Raw genomic sequence first — 13,288 nt, 5'->3', positions numbered from 1 at the left:
TTGGCAGTGAGCACCAACATCTTAGCCTTCGGACTACTGTGGCCCACGTTCATGGTATCGCCGACATTCGACGAGCTCCCAGTCTTGCCATGGTGTCGTCAACAGAAGTTCACACCGGGGTTCCCGACTTCCAGTACGACATTAACCCCGCACTTTCGCCGCAGCAGGGAGGCCAAGTAGAAACTCTTCTCCAGGGGTACGGCGATACCTTCTAGACTTTTTCCCGCGTCGGCAGAACACACTTGGCCAAGCATCGGATAATTACGGATGACGCCGTGCACCCTCTCAGACAGTCACCTTACCGCGTGTCTTCCACGGAACGCGCCGCAATCAGCCGTAAAGTTAAGAAGATGCTTCGAGACGACGTCATTCAGCCCTCTCGCAGTCCCTGGGCGGCACTTGTCCTCGTGAAGAAAAAAGATGGTACACTGCGGTTTTGTGTGGTCTACCGTCGCCTAAACAAAGTAACTAAAAAAGATGTTTATCCCCTTCCTCGAATCGACGATGCTGTCGATCGCCTCTGCTATGCAAAATATTTCTCATCCATGGACCTCAAATCAGGATATTGGCAAATCGAAGTAGATGAACGGGACCGAGAAAAAACCGCATTGTTTACTACGGAGGGGCTCTATGAGTTTAAGGCAATGCCATTTGGTTTGTTCTCTGCACCGGCGACGTTCCAACGGCTGATGGACACAGTTCTGGCAGACCTGAAGTGGCAGACATGCCTCGTCTACCTTGATGACGTTGTGTGTTCGCCCCAACTTTCGAGGAGCACCTTCGGCGCCTTGAAGTTGTGCTGCAAGCCATGAAGTCTTCTGGGCTAACGTTAAAAAATGAGAAATGCCGCTTTGCTTACACTGAGCTAAAGTTCTTTGGTCACGTCGTCAGTTGCGAGGGAGTTCGGCCGGACCCGGACAAAACCAATGCTATTGCCAATTTCCCTCCACCGCAGGACCAAAAGGAAGTCCGCCGCTTTCTAGGATTATGTGCCTACTACTGTCGCTTTGTGAAAGATTTCGCTCAAATCGCCGAGCCCCTGACGCGTTTGACAAGGACAGACACGCCTTTCACGTGGGATGCCCCTCAAGCACAAGCATTTGAAACTCTTCAACGCCACCTGCAATGACCTCCAGTTCTGGCTCACTTCGACGAAAACGCAGATACGGAGCTTCATACTGACGCAAGCAACGTAGTCCTGGGTGCCGTTCTGGTTCAAATCCACAGCAGTCGAGAGCGAGTCATCGCTTACGCCAGCCTCTCTTTGTCTCGCGCTGAAGCTAACTACTCAGCAACTAAGAAAGAGTGTTTAGCGATCGTGCGGGCGACGTCGAAATTTCGACCCTACCTTTATGGAAAACGTTTTACTGTAGTTACGGACCATCATGCCTTGTGTTGGCTTGCGACCCTCAAAGATCCATCAGCCCGCCTTGTCAGATGGAGTCTGCGCCTCCAAGAATACGACATGACAGTGGCGTACAAGTCGGGCCGGAAACACTCGGATGCCGATTGCCTCTCGCGTGCCCCCGTCGAATCCCCAACGGAGGACGGAAACTACGACGACGACATCACCTTAAAGGCGATCAGTGCAACGAGCCTTGCTGACAAACAATACGCCGACCCAGAACTTCGCGACCTCATTGAGTTTCTTAACGGGACCCGCCCGACTGCCCCGAAGGCTTTCAAGCGCTCGGTAGGGTCTCTCTGCGTTCGCCATGGTGTCCTCGTAAAGAAAAATTTCGTCGCAAACAATCAGCAATACCTTATTGTTATACCGACGAGCCTAAGGGACGAAATCCTTCAAGCTTCACACGATGAACCGACTTCTGGACATTTGGGTGTAGCCCGCACGCTTGAAAGAATCAAAGAGAAGTATTACTGGCCCCGCCTTCATTCGGACGTTACACACTACGTCAGAACGTGCCGAGGCTGTCAGCGTCGCAAAGCGCCCTCAACAAAACCTGCTGGATTCTTAAAGCCTATAGCACCACCATCGCGGCCTTTCCAGCAGATCGGGATGGACATGCTGGGCCCATTCCCTTTCTCAATCGGGAATCAAGTGGGTCATCGTGGCAACTGACTATCTGACCCGATACGCAGAAACATCAGCTCTGCCAAGTGCCACAGCCCTTGACGTAGCAAAATTTTTCATCCATCAGATCGTTTTGCGACACGGTGCCCCGGAGACCCTAATCACCGACAGGGGTACAGCTTTCATGGCTGACCTCCTGCAGCAGATTTTACTCCACAGCCATACAGACCACCGAAGGACGACATCCTACCACCCTCAGACGAACGGTTTAACGGAACGCTTAAACGAAACGCTAGGTGACATGTTCTCCATGTATGTCGACGTTAAGCACAAAACTTGGGACGAAGTGCTCCCATACGTCACCTTTGCATACAATATGGCCGTTCAGGAAACGACAACCATGCCACCGTTCCGTTTCGTTTACGGCCGCGACGTGACCACGATGCTAGACGCCATGTTACCGCATGTGGACGACATCGACCCGAATGCGGATCTTCACACCTTCCTGCACCTCGCTGAAGAGGCTCGTCAGCTGGCCAGGGTGAGGATTCTCGACCAACAATGCCGAGATGCCCAACACTATAACCTCCGACGCCGTGATGCTCGGTACCCATCAGGAGACCGTGTGTGGGTCTGGTTTCCCATTCGCCGACGCGTACTTAGCGAAAAGCTCCTCTGCCGGTATTTTAGACCTTACAAAATCATCAGGCCACTTGGAGACCTGAACTATGAGGTCGTTCCTGACGGCTTTCAGAAGACTCGGCACTCCCAGCACCCTGAGGTGGTACACGTTGTCCGCCTCAAGCCTTACCACGAGCGGTAGCGCTAGAGCTGGACATACGGCCGCACAACACGTGAACTTCCCTTGGTGAACTTTTTTTTTTCAACACGCCGGCTACGCATCGGGACGATGCTCTTTTTTTCCGGGGGCCAGTGACACAGTGCATTCCGCATTTTCACTTAGCGCTGACCTGAATCACGCGCCGTCTCGAAGAAGAGGAAGCGGAGGTGTCAGCGATCTTGAGCTGTGGTGCAGACGTTCGTCGGATCCTGCGTTCCTGTCTTCAGGGATCACCGCATTCACGCGTGACAATATATATATATATATATATATATATATATATATATATATATATATATATATATATATACATATGTGTGTTTAAGTATACTGACGCACGCTTAAGAACTGACGTTTCGATCGATTGGGGACCATTCTTGTTCAGAGAGAATATATATATTGTAGGGTTGAATTAGGGAGATAAGTACGTTCTCCCCACTCAATCGCGGCTGACACTGTTCAAAGCCGCCCGGACCCCACCCCGTGATCGCGTACGCTACCGAGCGCTCGCCGAACACGGCGGGCCTTGCTCTGGGGGAGTAAAGGAATGACACATTGGCTGACACAGACATTTATTGCTACAGAAACAATGCCAGCTAGCAACAAGGTACGCTAATGAATCAAGGTCGTCCGACTCACCAGCAAGATTCCGAGCGAATGTTCGCCCGCGCTAGAGCAAGGGATATATACTCCGAAGGCCGGACGGGACGAGTAGGGGAGCCTGTCTCCCCGTCGCTTCCTCGCCCCGCCGGCGAAGAACGGAGCCGCGAGCGACACGTCCGATCGCGCCGACGATCCCAGCCGAAGCGCCCCATGCCCCCTCTCCCTCGCGCGGGCTTTGGCAGCCTCGCGCGCAGCGATGCTGGCGCCCTCTCTTGCCAGTTAATGTAACTGACAAGGGAATGCGCTTTGCCTCAAGGTGAGACTGCCGCTGCACGGTGCCTCGCGAGAAAGCAAACTCAGGGGGCAGCAGGGCAGGTCCCCACTTCCCCCCAAACTTAAATAGACCCACGCGCCTGAAAGTACATGCTATGGAGGAGTCTCCTGGTCTTCATGTCCTTGAGGCACGTCTTGCAGCGGAGGTCACGCCGACTTCCGCGGTGTTCCGAAGGCGGCGTGAAGGTCTCCGCTGGGACGACTCGTATGGCCCGCGGACTACCGTGTCCGCAGGCCCGCGAATCGAAGGCCGGTGGGAAAACTGCAGGCCAGGATCCTGCAGTAGTCGTTAGGGCAGCAGCAGCCGGAGGTGACTGCTGACTGGTCTCGCCACAGCTGCCCCGGATGGATGCGGCGAACAGTATACAATCCGCTCCGTCGCAGCAGGTGGCAGCGAGACGATGTGCACCGGACAGCAAGCCTGGGTGGCTCCACCGGATCTGCAAAATTGCCGAAACGCTCTCGGCGTGCCTTTAACGTAGGTCACGGGAGGGGAAGTGGCATCCGCAAGGGCCTCGTGGCACAATGCCTAACTCGCTAGCAAAACGTGTCGGTGGCTGTGCAAGCGCAAAGTTCGAGTGAACAAAGCCCTTTCTTGAGTTGAACGAGACTGCTCAGTTCGTGCGAGGTTACAAAAAAAACAGACGGGCAGCAAAATGTGCCCCCTCTCAACGACACGGTCCGGTGGTCGTGTCTCTTTTAACGTGGTGCAGGCAGCTCCGAAAAGCCTCAGGCCTAACTACCACTCCGACAACGATCGTGACCACAACAAAGACCCGAAACGGGTTATGTGCGCGCAGCCGCGAGGAGACGTCAGCTTTGTGGGGTGGTCCTACCCCGCTCACTGCACAAAGCAGCTTCTGAGCGGTCGGCGCCCACCGCATCGGACGGGGTCGGAGCGCCCGGTGCCGAGCTGCAATACCAGCGAGCTCGTAGAGGCACCCGTGGCCTCAGGCCACCCGGCACCCGGAGCCGCGACTCGCATAGCCGAAAAAGAGACAGAAGACAAAGTATATACAGAAGCTCGGACCACCCACGCGGCTTCCGTACTCACTCGCTTCGGGCTCGGCGACTCCGCGGGCGCTAGGCCTCGCGCTCCCTCGATGCGGACCAAGTGATTCTCATGAAGAAACTCCAGGGAAATCTTAATTAAAAATGTGCTGAGCATGTCGAAAAGTTCAAACATGCTGCAGCGCAATACACCTCGCACTAAAGAAAGCATGCCGCAGGTCCTAGCGATCAAAATTCACTCTAGGCCTAGCACTTGTCAAGTCCGGACAAAGAACGTTCCTCGAACCGAACCGACAGTCGTCCAATGTTCTAAGAACAGGCCCCACGTTGTGCTGCCAGATGTGGGGGTTTGATTTTGGGAGACAAGTACGTTCTCCCCACTCAATCGCGGCTGACACGGTTCAAAGGCGCCCGAACCCACCCCGTAATCGCGTACGCTACCGCGCGCTCGCCGACCACGGCGGGCCTTGCTCTGGGGGAACAAAAGTACGACACATTAGTGGACACAAACAGGCATTTATTGCTACAGAAACAATAACGCCAGCTAGCAACAAGGTATGCTAATGAATCAAGGTCGTCCGACTCACCAGCAAGGTTCCGAGCGAATGTTCGCCCGCGCTAGGGCAAGGGATATATACTCCGAAGGCCGTACGGGACAAGTACGGGAGCCTGTCTCCACGTCGCTTCCTCGCCCCGCCGGCGAAGAGCGGAGCCGCGAGAGACACGTCCGATCACGCCGACGATTCCAGCCGAAGCGCCCCATGCCCCCTCTCCCGCGCGCGGGCTTTGGCAGTCTCGCGCGCAGCGATGCTGGCGCCCTCTTTTGCCAGTTAATGTAACTGACAAGGGCATGCGCTCAGCCTCGAGGTGAGACTGCCGCTGCACGGTGCCTCGCGGGAAAGTACACTCAGGGGGCCGTAGCTCAGTTGGTAAGAGCACCGGACGCGATATTCGGAGGTCGTGGGTTCGGATCCCACCGGCGGCATGGTTGTTTTTTCTGCTGCTTTATAAGTAATTTTCTTTAAACCGATTGATTCGCACTACAAATAAAAAAAAAGATTAAAAACATTCCCCCATGCCCCTTGGTTTCCGTGACTGTTGGCTTCCTTAATATGCTTGTCAAACGAGCCCCTCATTTCCTTTACCTTTTCTGCTAATATATATATATATATATATATATATATATATATATATTAGCAGAAAAGGTAAAGGAAATGAGGGGCTCGTTTATACCTGCCTACCTGCCGGGGCATGTGGTAGCTCAGTTAAACGCGAGATGTTGCTCAGGAGTAGCAACCTGGGATTCAACTCAAGCCAATAAACAACCAAAGTTCCATCAGGCCAGCACATGCCAAAGAAGGGCAGTGGCGCATCGCTTAACCACTTCACCACTGCACCAGCTGTGGTATGAGGACTCCCACGGATCTATAATGTTAAGGAGAGAATGACCTATTGCGCATAGATGGGCATTAATCCTTTATCGCTAACCTTACAATGCTTTCCGTGAACACTAGATCTGAACAACGGAACTGAAGTGAAAACCGAAGTGCTAGCGCAATTAATTTGTATTTGGCGTAACTACGGAAATCAACGATCTTTTCATACGTTGTTGCTGCTGTTTTATGTTTTCTATGCACTAATAACAGCTCACTTAGTAGGAAGAACAGCAGTTTCTTCATCATCAGAGAAAAGCGTGTTTTTAAGAGCATTTATTATGGAAACCACTTCATCTATTGAAGCAGGCGACAAAAATATATAATCCGCAGCTGGAAAAAAATATGGAGCTTCTGTTCTGGCCCCGGAGCTCAAATGGAGCCATGGTGAGCTCCAGTACCTATAAAGTCATCATTAAGTATACTGGCAGGTGAGAACCCGCGTAAATATCCGCATTGGTACGTAGTTCAGAACGAAAGTCATATTTTTACCCCTTCTCGCAGTATTAATGGGTTGTCAGAGCGATTTAAGTTTGTGCAAGATGGATCAAAACTTGTTACTATAGAAAGAAGACTGCCTGCAAATGCTACAGATATTTGTAATTAATTAAGTAATGCAGAAACCGAAATGTATCACAACCTAGAGGATTTCACGGATTTCGCGCGTCTCTCCCAAAAGAACGAAATATGGAGCGACGCGGCACATACAGTGGTACGCTAGGTGAACATCTTTAGTAGCGGTAATCGTTATTCAGAGGACACACAGAGTTAATGCACTGATGCGTCTGAGCAATGTCACAAGTTTTGTGCCACAGGATTGAGACATTTGTGAAACAATCGCTTGGCACATCTCGAAAAACTGTATTCAAACTTTTCTATAGCTTCCTTCTTTGGGTTCTAAAGAATTCGAAAAAAAAAATGACTTGACCACTTTTCCTGTGCCTGGTAAAGGTGTAAAACAGACTTCGCAGCCAAAATTTGTGCGTTATTTCTCTCAGCAGGGTACAGCAGTAGGACTACGGGGAAAAGATTTTCCACTTGATCTGAGAAATTCTTCTGTTATGCGCAGTGATTGACGCCACCGGAAAGTACCCTAGCGGACTTCTGACGTCTGCCCGGGCAAACTTGGGTGCCTTCGACAAATGCGTAGAGACTGTGGGGCACAATGAATTCGGTCAGAAGACAGCGCGGGGCCAGTACTGCAACGTGGTGGCATACGGCGGAAACAAAACCGACCTAGACGACCTCATCGCAGCAGCTATGTCTATTACACATACACGGGTGAGAAGTACGCCTGCTAGATAGTTCGAAATTATTCGGAGGTTATATGGTCGCTCCACTAAATCGTCATTCATTACCCAGGTACGGAAAAAAAGTTTAAAAAATTGACTGTGGTTTAGTTCTGGTAAACCCATGTTGAATTGCGAAAGCTTCGTTTCCTCGGCACGTCGTCCACACAGCGTCTCATTCCGACGCTCTCGAGAATTCAAACCGGTCTCTTCCGCAGTTGAAGAGTCACTCCGGGACGTGGCACGACTTCTTCAGGCCGCATCTTCGTTACGACGCTTCTCGAGTCGTGCGGCGCGTTCTTCTGCCGTCTCCTCAGCACGTTGTCTCTTCCTCGCTTCGTTCTTTCGTTCTTGTCTCTCTTTCGCGCTCTCCATAACGACTACAATGCACTGAGGCCACGGAGCAAGACTATATAGGAGGTTAAACTCCCGTCAGCGCGAGCGAGCGCAGGCGACCAGATAAAAGAGAGTTTTAGTTTCACGTACGTAGAGGGTTCACGTACGCAAATGTGAGAAGTCTACGTAGCCTGCACGCAGGTCGTTTGAAACCCTTATAGTTACACTTACGCGACACACGCCGCGCGTTATTCCTATCGCCATCTACTAGAAAACACAGACACTGGTTGTAGCCTAAATCATCCAAGACAGGTCTTTAAGCCAGGCCATTCGGTCTGTCCTCGTGTTTGGCAGTTTGGCTATGTTTGGCTGGTTTGGGGCTCCCTCAGTTCGTGATTTCGCGAGACCGTTGCTATGACGACGACCAACGCTACTCCGTCAGGCTTAAGAGCTGAAAAATCGCCCTTCTGTCTGAAAAACAAAAGCTAGTTGACGCTTGAAACCTTTTGCTAGGGTAAGAATGGACAAATCGAAGGCGAATACAACAGTTTAGAACACGATATCGCTTCGAGGGACTAGCGACGAAGCTGTTATTGCTGTGAAGCGGCGGACAGGGCGCCGCCATGTTTGTCAACGCTACGTACGCAAGGAACGCAAAGACCGCAACGTAAAAATCCGAATCTCACGTACGTACGTGAGACTCGCGCATACCCTTTGCGTTCTGCGCATGCGCACTGGTCACCCGTAAGAGCTCTACGTACGTGAAGCCTCTACGTACATGAAACTAAAACTCTCTAAAGTCACAATTGTATGCGCCGACGGGACCGCATGCAGTGGCGCCATGCGGCACCTTGTTGAAGCCGCAGCGAAACAAAAATGCAGCGCCCGGGCTGGCAGCTCCGGCGCGCTCTCCGGCAGTGCATGCTCAAAGCAGACGACAAGCAGACGACACGGGTGTTTGCTTCAGCGGGCACGCCATGACGTTGTATTTCTGAGCCCTTAAGTCATACAGCAACAGTTCTTGTCGGTGTCTGTTTAAGGTCCGTAATACTAACAGCGTTGCTACGCGCAGTGCGGCCTCCTTCGGAATTTGCTAGAATAAGATGGGAGGCAGGTGTTCTGTTCGAAATTGCAAAAGCGGTTACAAGTGTGTCAGGGAGAAGGTGAGCGAGGTGAGAAGTTGTAGCCGCTTGTTTCCTTCTCGACTGGCGTGTAGTCATAAACGCTGCGCCGTACGACGCCCGCGTTCTCCTTCGGTAGATGAAACTTAGCGTGGTCACATACTCGACGAACATGAAGGCATGTTTGCCTTCGACGAATGCCAACAGCGCTTACACCCATCCAATCAAAGTCATCGCGCCGGTGTCAAACAAAAGCCCTGCTTAAAACCAGAAGCTACAGGTCATCTTATAGCGGTCATGGAAAAGAACACGTTTTATTTTTTACTGTGCTCAAATGGTTGAAGCCTAGCACCAGTTTATCTTCGGGCTACCAGCGGTAAAAAAGCACGCGTGAGTGCTCTCAATAGAAGTCGGGCACTCGCGGCCGAACGGGAGCAACGCGTTCGACCGGTTGCCTTGGCAACCGAAACGGCCGCTAGGCGCCGCCAGCATGATAGTGGCGCCGCGGGCTTCTGACCTTATCTGGTGGCGGCAGACAGCGGTGTTTTCACTCCTGTATAGTCTTCCTCCGTGATTGAGGCGAAGCGCATATATATATATATATATATATATATATATATATATATATATATATATATATATATATATATACACATCTGGTGGAGTGAACGGCGACGGCAGCGGCGTCGACGGCGGCGCCATCTGTTGGAGAGCGCCTGCGGTGTTGCTAGCCAACGGCGGCTCAAGCTCGTTCGGCGGCCACGGCAAATGGCACACGGCGTACGGCATACGGCACATGGCATACGGCATACGGTATACGGCTGAAGTGCGCGACGAGCCGAAATGGCTCTCTGGTTGGCGTAGTAAAGCATTCGCTTAACTTCCTCGTGCAGAAATCTAACAGGACAACCTCTTAGAAGTATTTTGCATTTTTATATCCTTTGAATGAATGGCCCTAATAGCAACTGTTGCAGTTAGAACTCTAGCGGCTCATATTGACAGCCTGCACGTTTCTACCGATACGCATCTTCGTAAGAAAATTCTGAGGGATTACGAATTAAATTCTGCCGTAATTGTCCTTAATCATGGTCATAATAGTTCTCTATACTTTTGCCATCTTAAATACATTTTAAGTAATAAACGAACTATTATTTGCACCATACTCTGCATCACGTTCATTTATTTCGCCGAAAAGCTCATGTATCGCGTACTCGCCCCACCCAGAAGCACTGTTCGGGGTACGAGAGAAACAGGACGGTTGTAAAAGCTCCCCTTTATGGGTTTGAGTTTGCTGAAAACCAGCTGTAGAGATGGTTAGTACTGATTCTGTAAAACATTCTTAGCAAATGTTTCTTTCCTGAGTGTTAATTCTGACGTAATAATTTCAATCTGGGCGTTGTAGGCACAAGAGTAAGCAAACATACGTGCGTCCAAATGTTCCTGTATGATGTACACATACCGAATAGGCAGTAGTGCCGCTCACTTCGTAGACGCGCACAATACCGGCTTGCATATACCTGCTAACCCATTTGGCATGACAAGGAGCATGAGTTAAATCGAGCGCTCGCATGAGTGTGAATACAAAAGCAAGGAAATAAATAGACATCTTAAACTGGCCCGCAATTAAGATTTCCTGCTGATATCCGCAGGGAACGAGGCATGGCTTCATGAAGTGCTGCGCCGTAATAAAGCGGTGGGATCAGATACCTTGGAGCCTTGATTACAAATATGCTCTCATTGTATTGCCTGCAGGCCAATGATTAGTTTCTGGCATGAGTAAATATTGTGGTGCGTAATAAATGTCAAGGGAAACAAACTTCCGGAAAGTGAATGAAACGAATAATTGAACGTTCGACACGCCCTTTATTTCCCATAACTGATTAATGTCTGTCACTCTAAGATAGCAAATAAGACTAGTCAAGAAAACAATAAACTGTTGTCATGCGTATCGGAGCCAACTTTCTCTTCTGAGTCAAACGAATACAGGAAGCCGGATGCTTGCTAGTAACATTCTACCAGACAGTACAGACTACTGAGGCAACAGGCCGAGCCCATGGCCTTCGCTGTAACAAAGAAAATGCCCGAAACGACCACTAGAGCCCTATCTTGTTTAATGTTGCAAGATTACTTCGAAAAGACCAGTATCATTCAAGAAAGCCGGTTTGCAGCTGCCTAGGCAGATAAAAAACGGCGCTCCTGATTTTGTTGTCGTCGAGAATTTTCATTCTCGACCACTGCATGCCGGGCAGCCAGCTGGTTTTTCGTAAAACCACCTGCAGCCTCCGGTTTTAGTGTCAATGTCCCGTGTAGCAAGAAACATAGACACAAAGATCAGGTAAGCGAAAGCTCGGGTGCCTTTGACAGATATTTTTCTCTCGGCAGGTTACCAGATTTCGAGGGCATATCTATGAGCAGACGATTCTAATCATGCGATTAGGTATTTGTGTGCTCGATGTCTGCAGTCAGGAGGAACTACAGTGAAATGGCAAAATCAGGTACGCCACCGCAGCATTAAACCTGTGCAAGGTTCTCCGAAATTCATTGCCCGCTCCAATGTGATGATCAGCAGTTTTTATTTCTTCGGGCGAAAATCTCTCATTTGGCTGCTGCAACGAATGACAGCATTATGTGAACGAAAAATAATAGTACAGTGACTACCCGTATGATCAAGATCTGTATTTTTGATGCGCCTGACGTTGTCTTCTCAGTGCTTCCTGAAACTCTAGACGCTACCATCAAGAACTGCATCACCGGCCTGTCTCCACGCATCACAACAGCTCAGGTTACTATCCTGTAAGTATGTTGAACGAACTGCACAGGAACGTTGAGAATAGCTCCGCAATTCGCCCGATTTAATCTGCGAAGAGCAGCAAGTTATCTAATGCTCCTTTCTTTCTGCAGAGCATTCCTTGGCACTCTAGGCCTTGTGATCGTGCTTGGAAATGCCGTCGATTTGTACAGCTCACGAAGAAACGAGAAAGAGAAGCAAGGATAAATATCTTTGAATATTTATTGACATCAATTTTTGAAGTATATAACCTTCAAAGATAAATTTTAGGTACCGTATTACGAATTGTGAAGCGATTGTTACGACTGACAAAGGAAATAACTACCGAGGAGTGAAGTTGTGAGCTCTTGCACAAGGGCGTGAACAATCTCCGATTTTTGCACACTGTTACATTATGCGCACTTTCTGCGCCGCGCGTTTAATTCTAGAGCCTGTTACCTTCCTTATTTATCAGCGCTCTATTATTAACTCTGTAATCATTATTACGGCCACTTAAAAATTATTTGCTTTTATTCATACTGTTATATTACCATGCTGGACATTAAGAGTAATGCTTTCCGAAACGTGGGCAAGCATTCTTCATTTGATTTTAACTCAAGAGAGAAAAAGAAGGAAAGCCAAGTTTATAAACTCTCTATCGGCACTTTGATTCGAAAAAAAGCATATATTTTCTTGAACAGCTTTAAGCCGCATATGAATATTTTTCAACTAGGTCTCCTTCACTTCTTACTTTATTGCAGGTGTTCTTATATCGATTCTGAAATCATTCTCTGTGATGTCTAATACGGGCATGATGCTTCAAATTGCGAAAAACAAGAGCTCTGACGCCTACAACATGAGGTTCCTGCACGGCATCCGGTTCCTCAGCATTGTCTATATCCTTGTTGGACACAGCTACGGTGCCCCTACGGAAATTTGGAGTGCGTGAGCCTTTGGCCTCTAAACCAAACGATTACAAGATCCTGCTCAGATATATAGTCTTTATATAGAATGTATATATAGATTATATAGACTTTATAGGTTTATAGCCTGTCATCTTCGCAGCAGCGGCCTGTACGTCCCTTGTAATGCCGCAGCTAATGAGAAGACGCACTCGACAGCGTCAAAGGGGGCTATGCTGCTCGAGCTTTCATCGGAGCTGCTTTTTTATTTTTCTGCGTTTAGCTCTTTACTCATGAGGGCCATTGTCGTTAGCAATGATCAGGTGGCGTAAGAATCTATAATTTAAAGTGAGACTAAAAAGCCGTCCGCTTACCAAAACGCAGTGTAAGGGAAGCACGCCGGTTTGCAAGGCACCTCTTATGCTGCGCTTCATTACAGAAACAAAAATGGACTCCATATCTCACCGTCGAGAGTAGATGTAAGCATGAAATGCACCGCAGAAAGGGCGCACCACATTCCAGAACGTCTCAAATATCATGGTAGGTGCAGTCGAGTTTTGGGAAGCCATCAGCCGCTTTTTTTAGTCAAATAGAAGTGAGATAGTATAAATATACTGCAC

At 49.5% G+C, this 13,288-nt stretch overlaps 1 protein-coding gene across 1 annotated transcript in view; it reads left to right on the top strand.

Annotated features, from left to right (window-relative positions):
- LOC144111881 (uncharacterized) overlaps positions 1-11,994 on the top strand; it is a 31,856-nt gene extending 19,862 nt beyond the window's left edge. The window contains exons 3-6 of the mRNA XM_077644909.1: positions 7,323-7,534; positions 11,382-11,476; positions 11,691-11,792; positions 11,901-11,994. Of these exons, the coding sequence (XP_077501035.1) occupies positions 7,323-7,534; positions 11,382-11,476; positions 11,691-11,792; positions 11,901-11,994 (503 nt within the window). The remainder of the gene's footprint in view (positions 1-7,322; positions 7,535-11,381; positions 11,477-11,690; positions 11,793-11,900) is intronic.
- Positions 11,995-13,288: the final 1,294 nt, after the last annotated feature.

Source organism: Amblyomma americanum, unplaced genomic scaffold (assembly GCF_052857255.1).
Source record: "Amblyomma americanum isolate KBUSLIRL-KWMA unplaced genomic scaffold, ASM5285725v1 scaffold_12, whole genome shotgun sequence".
Taxonomy (NCBI): domain Eukaryota; kingdom Metazoa; phylum Arthropoda; class Arachnida; order Ixodida; family Ixodidae; genus Amblyomma; species Amblyomma americanum.
Note: the sequence above shows the minus strand (reverse complement) of the source record. Positions and strands in the feature narration are given on the sequence as shown.